Source organism: Vidua chalybeata, chromosome 17 (assembly GCF_026979565.1).
Source record: "Vidua chalybeata isolate OUT-0048 chromosome 17, bVidCha1 merged haplotype, whole genome shotgun sequence".
Classification (NCBI taxonomy): domain Eukaryota; kingdom Metazoa; phylum Chordata; class Aves; order Passeriformes; family Viduidae; genus Vidua; species Vidua chalybeata.
The window spans coordinates 2,966,560-2,988,256 of NC_071546.1; the positions used below are offsets into that span (position 1 = coordinate 2,966,560).

The 21,697-nt window shown below is 41.8% G+C and overlaps 1 protein-coding gene across 1 annotated transcript in view; it reads right to left on the reverse strand.

Annotated features, from left to right (window-relative positions):
- The window catches only part of LOC128796848 (ubiquinol-cytochrome-c reductase complex assembly factor 1), a 46,019-nt gene that overhangs the window by 10,383 nt on the left and 13,939 nt on the right, over positions 1 to 21,697 (reverse strand). The window contains exons 6-7 of the mRNA XM_053958883.1: positions 17,256 to 17,313; positions 11,294 to 11,402 (exon numbers count right to left, since the gene is read on the reverse strand). Of these exons, the coding sequence (XP_053814858.1) occupies positions 11,294 to 11,402; positions 17,256 to 17,313 (167 nt within the window). The remainder of the gene's footprint in view (positions 1 to 11,293; positions 11,403 to 17,255; positions 17,314 to 21,697) is intronic.

Genomic DNA, 21,697 nt, shown 5'->3' on the forward strand with positions numbered 1-21,697 from the left:
GCAGCTTGAGTCCTGTATGTTTTAAATATCAACTCTTCTGATAAATTCTCTAGTTTTTTTAATTAGAAGTAATTTTGTAATACACCTCCATAATAATTAACTTCAGAGAACAATGTTTAAAGCATTCTTCAATATTCAGTGATAACCTACTCCAATATTCTTTTAACCTAGACAAAAGGTAAATGTTGGGTTACAGCAGAACCAGCTCCTGCCAAAATCTTCAATCCATAAAAACAACATGTTAACGGAAAAACTTGTGCATGCTCTACCTTCACAACAATTGTGCAATCATCAGTAAGGCTCCTCAGAGCAAGTTTATTCCAAGAAAGACACAGAAAAGCAAGTTATACAACAGTACCTACATCTTTCAGCAAAAGCAGATGCTCACCCCTACCTTTCTGCTACCCAGAAAATGAGGGCATCCTATCTTGCGGTTTTTTAATTTGGAAGCTCTGCCATAGTAACAGCTACAGATGCAGAGGAGATCACAGTACAATCTGAACTGTATTCAATGGCTTATTCCAAATTCCTGCTTCCCTGCAGAACGTGGCTGGCAGAGCTCACTGACAACCTCTCAAGAGAAGGATCAGAGAAAAGAGGTCAAATTGCTCTGCTCTGTCAAGTTGCGCTGATTCTCTGTAAGGTGAGCAGTTGTCAAGGGATTTTCCTGTAATGCCTCTGAAAAAACTAGTTGCTAAAAGCTGAAGGCTAACCAATGTGTTTCTGAACACACCAGAATCAGGAACTCAGCCTGATAAACTGACAAAGGAAATTTCAGAACCAGGTTTGAAAGAAGCACTTGGAAAAGACAGTAGTAAAGGTAGATAAATCATTAAGGTAAGTATGTGCCATGAGCACTCACAGAGTTCCTATAAAGCTCCAGCTCCTCACTGAGACAAACCTCAGGGACTGTCAGAAAGTGTCACACACCAGGAACACTGACCAGACCCAGGGGCCACCTACCAGGGTATCCTGCCTTCAACAGCAGCCAGAATCCCTGAGAAAAGGCCAAACCCTAGAAAAGCTGATATATACTTCCTCCAAGGATTCTCCCAAAGAATTTCAGCAAAGGATATTTCCCAACTCTTGCTATTTGTTTAGAGAGTAACCTCCAAAAGGTCTCTATGTCCAGCAGCTTGTCCAGGGAACTTTCAGCAAGAAGCACCCTGGTCTGCTACCCCCAAGGAGATCCATCTTCTCCTGTGGGTCTCCCCTGACACTGCCTCCTGCTGGCTTCATCTGCTGGCCCGGTCTTTCCACAGGATCAGGCAGTGAATACTCATTGCTCCATCACCTTCTCACAACACTCAGGATTCTGAGAGTCAGAGAATGATCCCAGACTGGTTTGGGTTGGAAGAAGGGACCTTCAAGCCCATCCATTTCCACCCCCTGCCATGGATAGGGACACTTTCCACCAGACAAGGTTGCTCCAAGCCCTGTCCACCCTGGCCTTGGACACTCCCAGTCCATTATATTCCAGGTGATATGATCCACTCATAGAGAAAGGCTTCTGATAACTTAATAAAAGTCAAGAACAACAAAATTCCAGGGATCATAAAGTACTAAATGAACATAACATAAAATAAATGAAACAGCTAACATTACCAGGGCTGCAGAGACAGGAAAGGTGGCGTTCATTCTGAAAAGTCTTTCAGCAGAAACAGATAAGTACAAATTAGTAGAAAATACAGTAAATGGAAATAAAAATCACAGATAATTATGACCAGTGATATTCAGTGCTGATAAAGGTACTTGTAGTAGGTGTTTAAAAAAAAAAGTCCATAAAACCTATTTAATGATATGCACACATTTGGCAGCTACAGTTTTGAAATGGATCTTTAAGAGGAAAAAATTAAGTTGAACAATTCAATAGTGAAGAAAAAGATACATAAATTTTAGGAATTATTATGAAAGGAATATAAACCAAAAGAGGAACCCTAATCTGCATAAATCCATAATGTACTGCATATAAAATGGTATGCATAATTGGTACCTTTTGATCTCTGAACAAATGGAAAAGTAGTAGAAAACACACAGAAAAGACCATGATGACACATATGAACAAACACTCAAGAAACTTTTCAGGATGAAGTGAGGAAGAAGAGATGATGGAGAGGCAAAATCATGACTGGTATCAAGCAGATAAACAAGGAATTATTGTCCACTGTTTCTCATTAAAAAAGATGTAGAAAAGAATCTAATGAAATGACCAAATAATATTTTAAAATATAGGTGTTTTCTCATGCAACACATTTAAGTGACAGAAGTCATTGCCACAGGGTATTAAAGAGCAAAAAGGGTAACAAAGGGCTGCACATTCCTGGAGGATTCCTGTCAGTGATCCTGAACTGGCGGTCCCTGTGCAGCTCTCGGGTTTCTCGTTAGTGAATGCCAGGAGAATGGCAGGAGGAGGAACTGACCCACCAGAAGGAACTGACCCACAGCTTATCCTTTCTTATCCTTTATCCCAAACATCTCTCGTCATTGGCAGCCAGGGTACACACTGGATCTTCACGTGACAGGAGCAGGAGCTCTGAGCATGTTCAGCTTTGTCCATTTTTTGCCGACCTTTGCAGATATTGGCTGGTATCTTTCCTCTCTGGGTCTCTGTTCTTTCCTGCCCTGACTTCCAGCAGGACAGGCACAGCTCAATAGATGATTCTGGACACCAGACATCAGGTCACTTTGCTGACTTGGCAGGAATTTCACCTGAAAAGTGCTAGTGCTATTAAAAAGCCTGCTCCCTTACCATAGCCTTTAATACCCTCATGGGAAGACGCTACATTTTATGTAGTAATATGAGCAAGAATGATCCTGCTCATACCAAATAGGTCAGCTTCCCCTAGGGGAAAAATAGTTAAGAACATAAAAAACCATTTTTTTCTCCAGAATTTGGGACCAGAACAAGCCTCTGTTGGAGGGGAACAGCAAGGTACCCATCTCCTCTCCTAAACAGACTGTCAAAAAAAAAGTTTATTTCATTTCAAATGAGTGACAATTGCTAGAGTCCATACAATTAGTCAGCAATTAACTAAGGATTACTTACTGCTACAACCTTTATCCAGTGACAGAGGCCAAGATAAATGCAAATACTCACAATTACTATCACCTTTTCAAATTCATTTCTGTATGCCTGGCAGACTGGCTGATTTGTGTTTGCTCCATCAGCCTCCCCACTCTCTCCTGGCAGGGCCCTGCTCATACGTGACCTGTTTGACATTCTCCCATCAGTTCCACATTTGGGTAAAATTCTAATTTGAAGTCACATTGCTTTCACCTTCTACCAATATTCTGCACCTTCTGGTTTCAATCATAAGCTGAGAAAAACCCGATTTCCCCAAGCATTCCTCCTCCCCAGGGCTTCAAACACACGCAGGCCACAGAACAGTTAACAGTTAAATATTTTCTTGCCAATATTTTAAGAGTGCAGAAGGTTCCAAATTGCTGGTAAAATAAACAATGCCAGACTGTGAAAACTCCTGCCTGCCATATACTCTGATGTTAACAAGAGTTTCTTTATTACTGTAACCTTTCAGAAGAGAACAAAAATTATTTCTCTACCCTAGTTCTGCCCTCAAGTAAAAGGCAAAGGAGGAAAGCGAATCATGAAAAGGCTGCACGGTAAGATATTGTGAGTTTTCCATCTTACTTCTGCATTTCATTCAGATTTGATGCTGTGAATAAATAAACTTCCAGAAGACCCTAAAAACATGGGCAAGGATTTTTCCTTACACAGTTTCCTGAATAACATGGATTAAATCTATATATGGGTTATCTTCCCTCCTGCAAGGACATAATAAAACAGGAAATACAAAAGGGTAAATTTAGGATGCTTTCAAGGAGACACATTATTTTTAAGCTCTTGGTACCTGGCTTTGTCCTCTAGGGCTTTAGTCCTGTATTTCTACCAATTACAGGGGCTCTGACACTTCCCCACTTTTAAAAAATGAAGTCTTCAAGCACCACCTCCAAACAGAACTGCTGGTACTCAGCATTAATGAGACAAGTGACTCCAAAGCTCAGGGGACACCCCCTAAAACCCCTGCTCACCCACAGGCCTGCCTTCTGTTCCCTGCCAGATCCTTCTGGATGCCCAAGCCCTGTGAAAACCCATTCAGACCAGGGTTGCTCATTTCACACTGACCAAGACTTAATGACCCCATCTCCCGTCCATGACATCCCAACCATAAAACTGTCCCTTTTATGTGCACTTACTCTCCTGGCCTCAAGGCCTCCTGACTAACTTGAAAATCAACATGATGAACACTTTGCTACCAACTAAGAGAAATCTCCAAGATTAGATATCCGGGTATTTTAAGCTTTGGCATTATTTCTTGACCTTTGAATGAAATAAAAACATTCAAGCTCTTACAGAAGTGTAATCGGAATTAACTAATTAATAGAGATAAAGCAAGTGCTGTGTAAGACCAGAAAGAGAAGAGGAAGACTGAGGACAGAAAAAGGAATAGAATCCACTGAGATTCCCAGACCAGAATGGAAAACAGAAAAGCACCTCAGTTTCCCTAGATGTGTACAGAAGTATCCTATGCTGCTGCTTTACCAGGGTTGTAAAAGAAATCAGAGGAGTCAGCAAGTGTGGAAGCAGGCACTGGGATTACTGCAGGGATTGTATTTGCACTTCCTGATCATTATCTTTTCTTCTCTTCTGGGAGCAGTTGGCAAAGGCAGTCAAAAAGAAAAAAGTTTCAAAGAGCTGCCAGTTCTGTAAACGAATAAAATGGACTAGAGAACTCAGATAATGGAAGCAAAAAAAAACCAAAGCTCTAGCAATAAAATACAAGACTCACTCCCAAAGTGGAAGCAGAAGATATCAGTGACTTTCTATCTGCAGAGAAAAGCACAAGCAACAATGTGATTAAAATGTATGGGAACAACAGAGAAGCTCTCAATGGTTTGTTTGGTTTGATTTAGAACAGACTCCGGTCTTGGCATTATTTCTGTTTTTATGAAGGAGCTTGAAAGCACATTCTGGGGGAAGAACCTTTCTCTATATAATGGACACAGAGTAATATAATACCTTTTTTTCAGTGTTACGTATTTTTCAGTATCTCTAGAAAAGGTGCCACAAGGCAGCTTCCAGTGTAATTCCTGCAGGCACTCAAGCAAGGCATAGAACAGGCCAATGACACCACGTTACAGTAACAGGATCCAACACATCTGGGAAATTTAAATTGATTTTTTTTTGTGCCAGAATTGATTTTTTTATGCCAGAAAACTGGGGCAGGCCAGCTGAAGAGAACCCAAGTATTTATTATATCTTGATTTCAAAACCAGGTATCCTCAGCATGGCCCAAACATTTCAGCCAGGTGTGTTGGTTCCACAGATGCTGCTTCTAGAACAACTATATCACAAATGACTTGAGGAAGAGACCCATATTTCAAAGCTCCATGGTAAAGCTACATTTGCATCATTACAGTTTGTTCCAGACATCATCACATCTGAGATAATTCAAGGTAACATTCCATGCACGTGCATGGAATGTTTAACATATCCTACATATTTAAGTTAAGATTTCCAGAATCAAATTTACTGAATTTCCTCTGGAAAAGTACCTACTATTATTCATCTATGAAATAACAAAGTACTGGAAACGAAGTGTGAACTTTCAAGCTCTTTGAAAAAAGATCCAGGGTTGATGAACTTTTTTTTGTGATATTTTTGAAACAATAACTTCAGGTAAAACTAATCATACAATGTCTGGTATCCTATTAAAAACCCCCTCAAAAACTACACAGAACAATTTTGTATCTCACTACTTTGGTAAAGATTTAGTTTCTTTGTTGCTTTTAAAGGGAACACTAGAAACTGACAAATTTTTATATATTCCAAGTGGTCATCAGAAATCATAACATTTTTCTCCTTAAAATGTCCTAGTAAAGTATTTCAAAATATACATAGATAATTTAAAACTCAAACTTCTCTTCTTTAGTTTTATAGGTTTTTAAAAACCTTTTTCAACTGTAATGAACACTATCCTCTGTCTCAATCCCAGTCCATTTCCTCAAACAAAATCAGTACCTTCTCTGTAATGTTTTGCTTCAGTACATTCCCTTCATCCCAACTCTCCATTCCAGCCCCAAAATACTGCACCCACTTTCCTCTTGCCCCATTCTCTCTCAGAAATGTAGTTTCACTCCTGTGCATCCAAAACTGACTCCATGACTTCCCCTCAGATTTTAGAGGCAGTCCTGGAGAGAGGACCCCTGAACATCCCAGGACAGCAGCTTCCCACTTCAATTCATGCAAAAATCAAGCAATTCTATTTTAAAACTGTATCCATTTTACACCCTGTCCTCTCATCCTCTAAAGCCATTCTACAACTTACTGGTCTCACCCCAACCATGCCTTCTGAGACTTTAGTTACAAGGCTCAAACTTTTTGCTCTCCACAGTAAGAAGAACTTAACAGAATTAAACTGAGTTTAGGAAATTCTGTAGCTCATGTAAGGTAAATAAGCATTTTAATCAACTGAAATTTTGTAATTGTGAAAAGAGTATCAAGACAGAAAATGGTGTTCAAGTGCCCAGAGCCAATTTCAGCTCTCAGTTACATGTATTGATTCTGATGCTGTTACTTCAGATGTACATGAGTGTAATTGAGAGCAAATTGTGGGTCACTGGTATAAACAGCTCTAGCTAAAAGTGTAACAAAGGCTGTATTGTGCTACACACAGCAGAGCCAATAAACGAATTCAAAAGACACCTAGATGTGTTCCTGGAAAAAAAAAAGGGGGTAGGAGTCTAAGCGGTCTGGTGGGAAAACAGGAAAGTGAGATTATGACAAATTAAAACAGATTTGGCACACTGGGCTGGACAGCCCCTCCTAGTCCTATCTCTCTTTTAGAACATTTATTTATTATAAAATGAATTGGAAGCTTTTAGAACATTTACTGATTATAAAATGAATTGTCATTTTGCACTGAAAACAACTTTAATTCATTTCAGCATCAGAATACCACCACAACAAACACAACCAAGGCAGGTAAAGTGAGCTTATAACCAGTTACAAGTACTGGAATAAAGCCTGGTGGATCTTCCCGAGACACCACAGGATTTGCACTCAAAAGTATTAGTGTGGGATGCTTGGAAGAGGGAGAAGGGGTGTGGAGGCATTTTTTGGGTTGGGATTTTTTGAGTGGTTGAAAGTCTGTTATTTATTTATTTATTTATTTATTTATTAACCCTCATATCTACTGTCTTGTTATCAGCTGAAATCCTGTTCCAGGGAATACCTACATGTCCTTCCTATCAACTCTGCAGCTTCATCTAAGGGTATTAAAACACACTTAAACTTTTCTAACAACTTTTAAATCTACACAGTTACTAAAGCACAATACAAGTTAATTCTCAGGTGGCTCCAGAACTCCCTTAGGGAGAAAACAGCAGCAATGTCTAGTCCTGAGAGAATTCCCTTTCCAAACTGATGAGGCAGCTGCCAGCTTGCACAGTATAAATCTATTCCCTGCAAGCCACGAGGTGGAGATCTCTGGCAAAGCAGGATCCAAAGGAAGTCTTTTACCCAGCCTAATGTTACTATTAACACTTGGAGCCATTGCATCAAGCCAATTTTTCTGTTTGTTTTTAAAGTTTGATAGAAATGTCACTAGTGGAAAAATTAAGTAAAGAGCACTGGTTAGCCACAGAACTGGACACACCTGGCTGCAAACCCACCAAAAGAGACTGACTTCATTAGTACTAGGGACAGCAGAGTAAAATTTATATCTGAAATATGCCTGCACCAGTAGAATTTGCTGAGGCCACAGACTCTCCGTGTGTTTTTACAGCTGTGTCAAGTTTGGGTTTCTGACTCTTGCCGACATTCAGGAGTGCTGAAGGAGCTCAGGCTAACAGGTCCCAAAACTTTGTAGCAGAGATTTAGATCTCAGCAGTTTTAACAACCAGGTTTTGAAATAATACAAACTCAATTTGGAGCTGGAGCTGATGTAAATTTGCAGTTTAAATGCTTTACATTCTACCCCTTTCGGCTCCAATGAATCAGTTAAGAGCAGATGGCACATTTCAATAAACCATCAGTATCACCTCAGGAATATAGTGTCCATTTTCTGAATCAAGTGCTGGCATTGTTGCTAGATTGGAAGCAAGCTAAAGAACTGCAACTTTGTATGTCAGCAAGTTAAACTAATTGCATCCAGGCAGCAATTCCATCCAGGTGCTCTGTCACTTGTACCACAATACAGGAATCAGAGTTAAATCTTGACCTTTGATACACTGCATGAGAGAAAAGGCAAGGAGTGGAATTTCCTAACCTCCTAGGATCTATGCAGATGATAATTTAATTCTCTGAATGTAGTCAGTAAAGTTTCTTTTCACTTACCTTATTTCTGAGAAAGACTCAGATTCTGAAATTTAACAGCATTGACACAGGAACATTAATGTCATCTTCTTTTTATCTACTATTCTTGATGCATTTGACCATGTTCTTTTGGAGGCAGAATACACTGATTGCAGGATTACATTACTTGAAAATAAATTGTTGCTACACATATCCTTCCATCAGGTCACTAACCCTCTGTCATTACCTCAGCTTCAATTTAAAAAGATCATTAGGGATAAAGAGGTCAAAATGAATAAAAAGAATGTAGCACTTGGGAAACTGCTGTTTATTGGTCACTCAAAACTCCTTGCAATTGTGAAAAGTGAGAAGTGAGAAAGACTTCAGTCAGGGTACAGCTCTGTGAAGGGAAGGAAGGTGAGTGGAGAAGAGTGAACAAGCATGGAGAAAACAGAGCCCATGCAGGGGCATGAGTGAAGCCAAAATTACTGGCAATGACAAAGGAAAATTAAGCAGTGATAAGGAGCAAAGGAACTGGTCACATCTTCAAACATCAGGGCGTAGATAATTTTCATCTAACATACAATAAATATTACCAGAAGAGACCAAGAAGTTTGTTCGTCTCAGCAAAATCCTAGGAATTTTGGGTTGAAGGTACCTCAAAGCTCATCCCATTCCACCCCCTGCCATGGGCAGGGACACCTTCCACTATTCCAGGTTGCTCCAAGCCCCAATGTCCAACCTGGCCTTGGACAGTTCCAGGGATCCAGGGGCAGCCACAGCTGCTCTGGGCACCTGTGCCAGGGCCTTGCCACCCTGACAGGGAAGAATTCTTTCCACATGTCTAACCTAAATTCCCTCCCTTTCCATGTGAAGCCATCTGTCCCAGATTGAAAGGCAAGATGTTTTCCATTTCCCATCTGTATGGCAGTTGTCTTCTGTTAAGTGAGCAATTTTCCTTCTCTTTCACAACCAACTCTCCTTCCAGGGAGACATCTGCTGATAATGGGCTATTGAGTGTCACTGCATGACTGATAAGAGCTATAACATCCCACTGGGAGATGCTCTGCCCAGAGGGAGGAGCCAAGCATTCCTAACTGGATATAAACTGGGTTTTTGGGACACCAGACTCAGGTTTTTTTGCTGGATTTCCAGGAGGACTGCAGCCACTCCAATTTGGACTGCTACCAACACCCTGACCAAAAAGGGTGTCAGGTTGTATTCTGACTCTGTCAGTGGTTTTTCTTTTGTATTATTGCATGGATTTTGTTTTCTTTTTCACTTTCCTCATAAATTGTATTTCTGACTTGGAGTCTCTCACTGATTTTGTTTTCAAACCAGAACACCATCCCCCCCTTGTTGTGTCACTGCAGATCCTGAGGAAGGGTCCGCCTCTGGCTTCCCTGTAGCCCCTTCAGATTCTGGACAGGTGGGAGGTCTCCACACAACCTTCTCTTCTCCAGCCTCAACCTTCTCTTCTCAGCCCATCTCCATAGGGGACTGACTACAAATAATGACCGAAATATCAGGAATAAAAGATTAAAAAACCAAAACAAACCAAAACAAACCACTGCAGATAACAAAAGCCCTCACTAACACTACAGAGAACAGAGCTCCTGGCAGTTGCATCACACAGCAACCATGCTACTGCAAAATGCATGTATAAACACTTCAGAGTATAGAATGGATGAAAAGATAAAGACACTGATGGGTATTTTTATACTTCAAGGAATTTTGTGGAGAAATGAAATAGTTTAGCTTGCATAAATGGAAACCCTGTGCATCCCTTCAAAAATAACTGACTGCAAACACTATATTTTTCCCCTAAGGTTTACTGTAAAGCTCTCAATACAGGCCTAACATGCAGCATTCTTCACTTTGGAGCCCTGCATTGCTTGGAAGGGCAGCAAAGGGTCAGCTCTGCTCCTCTTTTCCAGCTCTTTTCCTACCCTGCACAGAAAACTACAAGGCAGAGCTTTGTTCATATAAGACAAAATTAGAGTCAAAATAAACAGACAAACCATCTTCTATTCCAAAGGTCATTTTCTCCATGGAATCAGATACTTTCAGGTGCTTTGGAAGGTGACATGTTTGGCTGGGGTTTGTTTTGGGTTGGGGGGGGAGGTGGTTTGCTTTATTTAATCACTGAACAGTTCTCTTCCTTCTTGACAACACAGATCTTTGCCAGCCCTGTTCTCCCACAGAAGTGCCCTGAACACAGGCAGCCTCACCTGTATCAGGTCTGCTGTCACCTACTTCCACTGCCTCTGCAATGCCTTCTCTTCAGGCACTCACCAACACAGGGCTGGAGAAACACATTTTCATACTTGAAGCACAGGAATTACCATTACAGCCAACTACCATAGCCTTCCTCAGAACAGGCCAGAATGATCCAAGCTTCCTCTTCCTTCAAACTTGCAAATGAACTCTCCTTGAACTACCCTCTCTTTAGAACTATTTTTTTTTAAGATCAGGTATAGTGAAAATCCAAAATGAAAAACACACTAAGGACTAGGTATAGTCATGTGCAGGAACTTGAAAAAAAACCCTTGTTGATTAACTTCCCATTTACTATTTCAGATATGGAGAACACACAGAGCTCTGCTGGAATTACTGAAGTTGTAGCTATAGATTTGGCACCAGTCACATTCCTCCCTACCACAGCTGCTTATTCCTCTTCCCATTCTGTTGTAGCAGCATCAATTTCTGCAATCACATGGCAAATCATGTAGGAAATGAATCAATTTCAGACAAATCAATACCTTTATCCAGGCCACAATGCACTTCCAGAAGCAAGGACAGTGGCTCAATACAGCAGCTGAGGGAATGAATGGTCAGGAGTGAGGGCTGCAGGTACCAGCTTAAGCTAGTAAAGGAATCAACCACTTGGATTCTCAGGCATTTTTCTAAGATATTTAAATCCAAACAAGCATTGAAAGATGGGAATCATCAGGATTAACACCAGCAGAGAGGACTTACCCCCATCACCTTCCCACGCTGTTCAACGTCCTCCCACATGCAGTGAACGATGTAGCGGCACATGTACTTCCCCGTGCGGCCCTCCTGCTTCAGCCGCACCAGGCACATCCTGCAAGAGCACACACCACTCAGCTCCTGGGCTTTTTTTAAAAGGGAGACAGTAAATTAAATACATTCCAGCTCATTTAAGATTTTTCTTATAGTATATATTTGTGATCAGGGGAAAATACACATGGATTTTTTTTTTTTTTTAATAAACCACTACAAACATTTCCATTCTGTACTCAGGAGCTGTATCTGCTGGATTTTGGCCAATCCAGCCATGGAAGAGTGACAGTGGACTCTATTCTTGCTGACAGTACTGTAATCTAGTTAAACACTACCGCAACCTAAATTCCTCAGCCTTAAGAACACCTCACCCTCTGGAGCAGGAACACATGGCTTGTCTAATCCCAGGCTCTGAGCCAGCTGTAGCTCAGTTGGTGCACTCAAGTGCTGTAAGAGCCCAACTAGCCAAGCTGGGAAAGCTTAAGCAAGTTACACACTTCAACCAATCCACATTAGCAATGTCCTACATTACTTCAACTACAGAGGTATTAGGATACATGTCCAGCCACCTGGCAGAACCTCCACATGCAAGACCAGCTCAGATGTTTGTAAGTGCACTGTGAGATCTTAATGAGAACATCAGGTTGAGTTGTTTTACTTTGCTTTTAAGCATTAAAGCCACTTAAACTTCATTGCTGCTGCTCTGTCTACAAAATTAAATAGTAATTTTATTTTGCCTCTTATAAAACATCTGTAAAGAGCACAAACTGAAGCCCAGGCTGGGCTGGGACCAGTCACTGGGCTGGGACCTGTCCCATCACCTGTGCCATCTTCTCTACCTCATTCAACAACTCTGCTCCTGTGCTGAAAGACAAAAGTGCCTGTGCAGGACTGCCTGAGTGATTGCAGACGAGGTGATGCTCAAACACTGGAGCTGAGAGAATCCACTGCTTTCCACAGACATGCTAGGAAGGACACTGCTCCCTGTAAAACCAAGAGAGCAGAGCTGCTGGACGCCACTGTGGAGCTGGTGCACACTAACAATGATGAATGTGCCACAAGAGCTAAAAGGAAAATATGATTATTTATTTGTTAATAGGTTCATTTCTTTAGTGAATATAAGATCTGCAGGCATTAAAAATATTTGGTGACCCATGAATGCCAGCTCCACAGGGAAAATCACGAACACCTGAAGTGTGCTGAGATGACTTGTAAAAGGACAGATGTCCATCTTGGGTTCTAGCTTGTGTATGGATTAGTAAAGGAAACATATTTTTCAACCTGTTAAAGAAGTAAAACCTACTGCCAGGGACAGTCAGAGACAAAAACTGAAGGTAGCAAAACCTGCAGCAGTCCAATATTCTTCTTGCTAGTCAGAACCACTGTCCCACCACACAAATGAAATTAAGATGGTACCAAAACCAAAGCCTCCTTTTCTCAGAGAAGGATGACAAAGCTTTCTGTTCAGTGGTCAGAAAACAGCTGTCAGAGAACAGCTGTCCAGGTACCAGACCTTCCACAAATCAAATGCACAAAGAGCTTAAAACTTTCAGTTTACTTCTCCCAGTTTCAAAACCTTTGTTCCTCTTGTGCATTTCCACAATTGAACTGTACAAAAAAATGAATTACCAAATTGAAAATTCTTACTCACTCTTAACAAGTCAAAGAGAAAAAGACTCACTTAAAAAGACTAATTTTGCGCTAAGAAAAGCATTTTTATGTTTCTCTTGATGAACAGCTGAACTCAGGAGTGAACAACTCAGGGGCAAGAAAAGCTCCCCCGAGCATAAATAGTGTTTCCTATCCTGTGTGCCTTTGGTGGTGGAGAAGCAGGAGGAGAGAGCAGTGCAGAGACCAACAGGCAACAACCAGTCAGTGATGAGCAGGACTGAACTGGTGTGCAGGGGAAAACCTGCTGCTCATGGAGCCTAAAAGGGAGCTCTTGTGTTTGGATGCACAGTGCTGTCACAGAGCTGCTCTGCAGCACCACGAATGAGATCATGGAATTTTGCAGCTTATTTGGAAGTTTGGTAGTTCGTTACCACACCTGCTGTTTGAGGCGACAGACTCTTTAAAGCCTATAAACCTCCTAACTAGATCACCATGGCATGAAACATTTCATCATTTCACTGCACAATCTGTTCTGTAGTTTAGTCAAATACTGACTCATCTTCATCAAACCCTGCAAGGAAAATTACTCCAAACTATCTTTAGAAAGCTGTCTACCTCACATTAGTTGGGTTGGATAATTTTTGCTGCATTTAAGTTATGCAGAGAAATTATCTTGGAAGAAAATCTTAGAATCTTAGAAGAAAGGACAGCTGAAAAGGATCAGGAGCATCTGTAACTCAACCCGTGTCAGCTGAGATATTGTAGTTTCTCACAACAGCCTCAACCAGCTTCTGTCAGTGTTCCCAGAGTGCCAGACTGGCCTAAACACCAGAAGTGGTGGTTGACACCCCCTGATCACTGCTGTGAGATGCCCTGTGCACACATCAAGGTGTGATGAGTCATTAAGGGTAAAGCCCACTCAGACCTTCCTCTACCTGGCCACTCATTTCTGCTTCCTCAGTTGCTCCAGAGCAACTATTTTTGCAGCTATGCTACAGTTGCTCAAAGAAATTACTGTGGCTTAACAACACAAATATCAACAACATTTTTTGAAGGCTTTATTCTGTTTAACCCACTCATGAACAGCTATCAGCTTGGGGGATGGCAGGAAACTCCTGAACTGACTTTTCCATCAGTTCTGTCGTGACATTACACTTCAGGGAATGATGATTACCAGCAGAATTCTGAACAGGTCCTAATTAGGTTTGCATGTTCTCCTGTGTTCCAGCCTGGCCAGCTCCCCACCACTGCTCCATCCAGCAGACAGAGCCCAGCCTGGCTGTGCAGCCTCCTCTCCCCTGGGGCCTTTGCTTAGGCTGTTGTGGGCCATTCCTTCACGTTAAGGCAGGAGCAACTAAATGCTGGAGACATTACAAATAAACTTATTCTTAAAATCTCTCTCAAGCAAGACTATCCTGATGCAATTAAGACACAAAACATAGAGTTTATTCCCTTTCTTCTGAAGCACCCATTTCAAAATAGCACTGTGTCCTCAGGCATCTCTATGCACATCAGAGAAATCTTTTCTGGCAGGAACTGTTTTCTACATATACTTGGTAGGTTTCATTCCCTTCTGGACTTTCTGAGGCTGATCAAAACTTTCCTAAGTGCAGATTTCCTTAAGAAAAACAATGCTTAGATGAACTTTTGCAACAGGTCTCTGAGTCTTTCAGAACAGGAATTGTAGCACCACTCTATTTGATCCTAAATACTTCAGAGATGTCATCATGCTTGGTCTGGTGAAAATATGAAGGGAGCTCTAGGTATCTACATGACAAATACTGAACCAAGACATTCCTCAGCAGTCACCCTAGTAATTTCTTTGGCAGTTTGGTAACAGCTCTGGATTCAGCCAATACTCCATTTAGGTGCATGGGAAAATGCAAACCCAGCAGAACAAATAAAGAGCTTTTCTAAAGGTCTGGACTTCTAAATATAAACCAAGAGTCCTCCTGACATCAGAGGTGTGAAGTAACAGAAACAGCCTATGAAAATATGATATTCAGGAAAGAATAATCATGGGTTGGTTTTCTAAGTAATATTGATGGGTTGACTTTTTAAAGCATGATTTTAGCACTGCATTGGAAGGCACTGGAGTGTTTCTAAAGGAACATTATCTTCAAAGAAGCTTGCAACAGTAGAGGCTAAACATGAGAGCCTGAATTCCTCTCTTTTTGAGTGGGGTCAGTAGGAACATTCTATTCACAGACAAGAAGAAGTAGGAGCCACAGATTCAAAGAGAACCCATCAGAATGTGTAACACAACAATATGCCCTGACAAGCACCTTAAGTCTGTAAAAGCTGGGATGCAAAAAACATGGAAAAATTGACTAGAACATGGTGGGCAATGGCAACAGTAAGAAAAGGAGACAAAGTTTACCAAAGTAGGGAGAATTCTCGACTTCTTTGGCTCCAGAAGACCCTCTAAATCCGTTGAAACTAAGCTACTGAATAAGAAGTATCTAAGAAAGTTGTGCAGACTGCTCTGCTAGGGGGAGCAGGAGCAGATGGTGATCAGAATCTCCTGGCAGGCTTGTTGGCCAGCAGACCAGGAAGATTTGCTCCTGAGGCAAATGGTCCAGCAGGAAAGACGAGAACTGGAGCCTTCACACAGGATGTCCTTGACTTTGTCAAAGCCAGCAGAAGCACTTCTGCTCCCACTTTACTGAGGTCAAACTGCCTAAAGGAAGAGAATCCCAAAGAACATAGCAAATGGGAAAGAACATGCCTGGGAAAGCGAAGTATGTCATGGCAGGATGCTGGTCACTGATCTCATTAGAAGCAAAGCCTACAGCATTTCCCAACAAGCCAGGTAGTGAGCAGGCCTGTCACAGGCTTCTCTGTGTTCTGGAATATCAAACCAGATCTCTGATTTGTGGTCCACAATGACAGTGCTGCCAGGAACACAGAGGAGCCAGGCTCATAAACCCTAGAAAAACTAACCTCTAGTGCTATCCTCCACACCTGAATTTTCACTGCTGCCACAATGAGGAAGAGGGATTTGGTTCTTTCCTGCTTGTGCAGGATATTGCTGTTAACCTGTCCACCATATCTCACATGTAAGAGTATTTCAATTCTCAGCACATCTCCCCATAGCATCACCAGCTCAAAGTGCAGCAACTCTTGGCCACCTTCAAAAGAAGCCAATGTAGCTTTGATTTTAGAAACTCGTGCCTAGCCTATACCAGTTTCATCTCTGTCATAGTTCTCCTGTTGATTTTTCTAATTAATCTTGAATGTGATGCTGTGTATTAATCACGGGATACATTGTCCTGTCAATGAGAAATCAAGACAAAAAAAGTGTGTTCTCTGCAGATTCATCTTAACTCTCTTTGGTTTTCCCAGATACTTACAAACAGTCTGGTTTTTAACATTTATTGGACTAGTTTTCAAAATACCTGTATGAATTATTAGCTTATCAATTCATTTTTTCCCACAGGGAACAGTAGGAAATAAATAAACTGCAGATTTCAAGGGTCATCCTTACTTTGTTCCACTGATTCCATTAACTGGTTATAATTTCAATAGTTCTACTCATTTATTCACTCTTTGGTGTAATGACCGCCCCATCTTTCACTATATCGAGGAGTCAGGAAATTAAAAGGAGAGAAGGGAAAAAGGAGGAGGCAAGGAAACAAGGGGCCTTAAGTGCAGCTATTTCAGTACAAACTTCCTTTCAGCCTTTGGACAGCTGAACCCAAGTCTATGGACTTCAGTTCCCTGAAAGATCTGGCACTTAAAAAATTACTGTACTCCCTTGTGCATCCTCTGACCTTTATAAGTATGTAATGCTAGATGAAAACCTGATTTTTTTGGCTACTATTTTCACAAACGAAAAAGGGAAAAAACTTCACTTTTAAGGTGTTAAATATTTTTACATGCAGTCAAGCTGGCATTCACCACCCTGCACGTACCTTTCAGAAGTGAGAGAGTAAATGCCAGTGCTATAATTTGTTAAATGCTTCTCATCACCACAAATTCTCCCAATTTAAATGACTTTTACATAAATTTAAACCTTTCCTAAAACACCCAAGTAGGATTTTTCCACATAGCCTGAGCAAGGCTTTTAGAAAACTCATGGCAAAGATCATTTCACTGGTGAGGAGTTGAGATGTAAGAGATGTCAACTTCTTTACAGGACTTACTGTTCTTCAGCAGAAAACAGCTTAAATTCAGTCATCAGGAAAATGAATATAACCTCTATTATCAACCATGGATAGAAGGCTGTACTTTTTCTCACATTAAGTTGTGTATAACTCCATTTCCTGAAAATAATTGTATTACTATTTTGCCTTTCACTTACCAGACATGAAGCTGGGCTACTAGAAACCATGAATTCAAAGTATCAGGCATTTGGCATCCTTGATGGAAGGGAAAAAAAAAAACACAAAACCAAAACAAAACATTAAAATGAATTTCATCACATTTTGTGCTTAACAGAAATTCACTGCACTAAAATCTAAAAGCACTTTAGTAATTTATTTTCAGCAATAACAGTACATACATACTGGAAGCATACATCATTTACTGTCATGTTTGTGCTTACACTCTAGAACATGCAGCCACAGATGCTGTGGATTCTTATAAAGATGTCAGGTGTTTAGAGCTCACTTGGATAACTTTTACACAGGGGGAAAATTGCACAATGGAGAATGAGACAAACATGTGGCTTCTAGCTTGGAGAGTCTCAAAGCAGCAGTGACTAGCACAGAGGAATCAATGCATGCTTTGCTCCATTCTTACACTCTTCCTTCCCATATGCTGCTGCCTCCTGCCAGGGACAGAGTTCTGTGTTACCTGTGTCTCTGCTCCCACTCCACTGCTTGGATTCACTCCATGGCTGCACAGCCCACAGCACTCGGAGTGTTCCAGCCAGGCTACATTAGGATTAAACCCATCAACCAACCACAGAAACAATCTGTTTCCAGATTCAGCTCTACTCCCACAGCCACTGTTTTCCCAGAGATGGCTTGTCCATATGTGTGTTCACATGATGGATTTTCATGTGCTGTTAGGATGTGAGGCTGGAGATTTAGGCCACATGGCACAAAAACCATATTCCTCTCCCTCATGCTTGAAAAAAAAATGAACCTGTGGGTTCTGTGCATGCCAAATCCTTTAGTTCCTGTCAATCTCAAACCTTCCTCCCAGGCACACTTCTGCATCTGTTTCCTGGAGAAGATTTTAAGGCAAGTCCCTAATGAGAAGGATCTGAGGCAGTCACCTTGGCCTACCCAGCACTTGGTGCTCTCTTCTAAGCTGTTCAAACCTAGCTGGAAGAAGGCTAGAGAGCCTTGAGAAAGTGACTCTACAGTCAGATTTGCCCTAGGGAAGTCAACCTCATCTTTTCTGTGCTAAATAGATTCCTTCCTGGCTCCTATACTTACTTCTTGGCTGTCAAGTATTACAAAGCAGATTCACCCAGATCATGAAGCAATGCTTTCACAGCCTCTTTCTTTTTATATGCCAGCTCTGGTCAGAACCAAACAGATCACCACTATTCCTCCCTCCCCAGAGAGATGACTCCATCAGTCCTAGGAGGTGCCAAGGTTCAGCACCACTGCCCATACATCACCTCTAAGACAGTACAAAGACACTAACAGTCCATGTTTGGAGATTAAATACAAGTCTCCCTCACCCTTCTACCCTTTTGGCTCTCTCATTCCTATTGGAAATAATTCCTGTGCCTAGAAATGACTACTTTGACCTAAAGCCACGCCAAGGCATCTCTAACTAGGGCAGGAGCACACAATGCCTGCATTAACCAAACCATCTCAGTAAATGAAGGTTCCACAGGCAAGAGTCAAACACTCAGTTCAGACAGAGGTTTCTCCAGAAGGAGTTCCCATGGATCAGTCCCCCACCACAGAAATCACTCTGCAGTGGAAAGCAAAGCTCACACCTCTACTCCTGGAAATACGGAAAGTTTTTAAAGACCCATTCAGTACCCAAGAGGCAAGAATTTTTTCTCTAACTTTCCAAGAGTTGCAATTCTATTTTTATAAATCATTTTTAACTTCTATATTTGGACTGTCTGAATGGTAAATTTAAAGGAAGGGTGGCTCCTTTAAAGCAAGAATTTTTTCATGATGGACCATCTTTGCCACTACCACAACTTTAGGAAGGACACAATGGGATAATATCCACACATCCTGCAAAAGAACAGGTGTGCTGTGTCAGTGCTCCCCTGAATGTGGCAGGCAGCAGCAGGAGCCTGGAAGGCACTGAGTGGGGTATGGGAGACACAAGAATCAAGAGTCCTGTAACCTCTAGTCTTCTTAAGCTGCACTGAGCCCCATTAGGAGCCATCCAAAAGGCAGACTTGGTGGGATGAGCTCTCTACTGCTGCAGCTGCCTGACTCTAGAGAATTAACAGCATTAATAGTTCAAGTTGAATTCAAGGTAACTCTACAGCCCATATTCATCAGCCAAACTCCACTTCAGCTCTGAGTACTACCGGCCTGATCCTAAAACTTCTTTTGACCTTTCAAATCTGAGGTCAGGCATGAAACACAGGCTGCCTCCTCTGTTGCATCAGAACTACTCAAGCTCTGTGCCAAACCTGGCACCAGCAACTTTGTTATTCCCTCTGCTGCTTCTCTCTTCTCCTTTAAACAAGAAACAGCTGACATCCTAAAATAGCTCCACTTTCCCCTAAGCAGCACAGTGCAGACATTTGGGATATGGGCTCTAAAGCAGAGTTCCCAAAGTTTTGTCCAGGAGTGATCCAATATCGAGAGACAAAGGGATGGCAAACATAATAAAATTAACTGTAGTTTTATACTCAAGAGTCTCAATTAAAACACCTTCTTTATATTATACAGCGACCTCGTGACTTGCATACCATAGTCAGTATTTTGGGAACTGCTGTTCCAAGACATATACAGAGACAGGCAGTTCACAGGGCTCTCATACTGTGCCACAAAAAGTCTCAGAAATTCCACTGGGCATCAGCAGGAATGCAGTGAGATAGAAGAGAGCCCATAAGACATGAAATGCTAGCACTGTCCTAGCTCTCAACCACACTATCCACTCTTTACACTGTTACCTCTGTAAGAGAGCTACCCTACAAACTCCCCACACCAATCCAAGTACCAGAAATTCACCATGCAATTGTTCCTTATGCCACAACACAACCACACCACAAAAGCACATCCAGAAAACACTGAGGAGGGCTCTGTAAAGAACTGGTTCTGCTCACTCAGGTTAACGAGCCCACGAGTGGTTTCACACATGAATGGCTGAAGGTTTCCCAGGTCAGCTCAGCAGGTTAACAGGGCTCACACATGGCTGGGAAGGAGCTAATAAGCTCTCCAGAGAGCAAAGCTGACTCTGAGCAGTTCACCTGATATCAACACACTCCAGTTAGAGCCAGAAGGGCAGCAAAGCACAAACACAGCACAGGTCAGCACATGGCTCAGACAGCACTGTCCCACCCTGGGGCTCCCCATGGACACGGGGAGGGGAGCAGCACCCACGGAGCACAGGCTCGGGCACTGCTCTGCTGCTGCAGCACCACGGCACAGTTCACAGGTACTTGCTTCTCTTCCTAACAGTCCCCCAGGCTGCTCCTTCAGGAGCGAGCAATGGGCTTTAGCAATGTCCATCTTTAGTTGCAAAAGGAAAAAAACAGCTCCCGACTGACACAGTTTGATGAAGACATGGTAAACTCAAATGAAAGTTGGGTATCTTGCTCCATGCCATGTTCCCCTCTCAATTCTGCACTCCCTAGCACCTGCTTTGTGCCACAGCTGCTCTCCACCAGACCCTTCCATGTGCCACTTCAGCTCACCAATACAGCAAACCAGGATGTCAGTAAACTGGGCTGTTCTCCTTCAGTGACCTGAACATTCACCAAGGACATACCTGTGCAGCCCAGAAGAGGGGCACAGGAAGATGGAGATGTGAGACTTTCCCCTTTGGCTGCTACTTCAACTCAGCTGCCCATGGAACCACACTCTAAAGCTTCTCCATGGCAAAATCCTGTTAAAAGCTTCCCACTCATCCCACACTGTTTGTGTTTTAGGGGAACTACTTTTTAACATGGATCACAAGCCTGTTAAATTTTTGAGCTAACCCCCCAACACAGCTTAATTTCTATGTGACACAAGTAAAAGAAACTTCTTTTATCTGTTTTGATATGAAAACAATTATTTCTTTGGAACCACAAGCACTGATTCCCAAACCACAGGTGTTTTTTTATACCACCAATGGGTGCAGCATGCGCTCCATCAATCTCAGAAAACTACCATGTTCCTGAGGCAACAACTGTCTGAAGTCCATGCAAACATATCCTACTCTTTAAAATACATGTTTTCTTTTTAAGACAGTACGACACCATCAAAAACAGAACAGAAGCTATTTACTCCATATTGAGCCTGAAAATCTGTGCCAGTATTTTTTCCACAGACAGGTTTAAAATTTCTTTAAATTTTAAGCTAGGGCAACATTTATAGATCTTTGTACAATTAAATAGGGATAGTGAAACACCAGTTAAAGACAGCAAAGCCCTTGTCTGAAAGGTAAATACCACAAACAGAGCAGACCCTATCTGAGCAAGCCTGGGAGGGCACTCAGCTGGGAGAGGGTGTGCACAGGCAAAATGAGGTTCTAAACTTTTGATCACTACTGATGAATCCTACTGCTCACAGAGCTCTCTCACTCCTGCAACCGCTAAAACCACATCACAGGTTTGGAAAATCTTCTGAAAAACACTTGAAAATTTTGCAGTAGCAACACTATGTA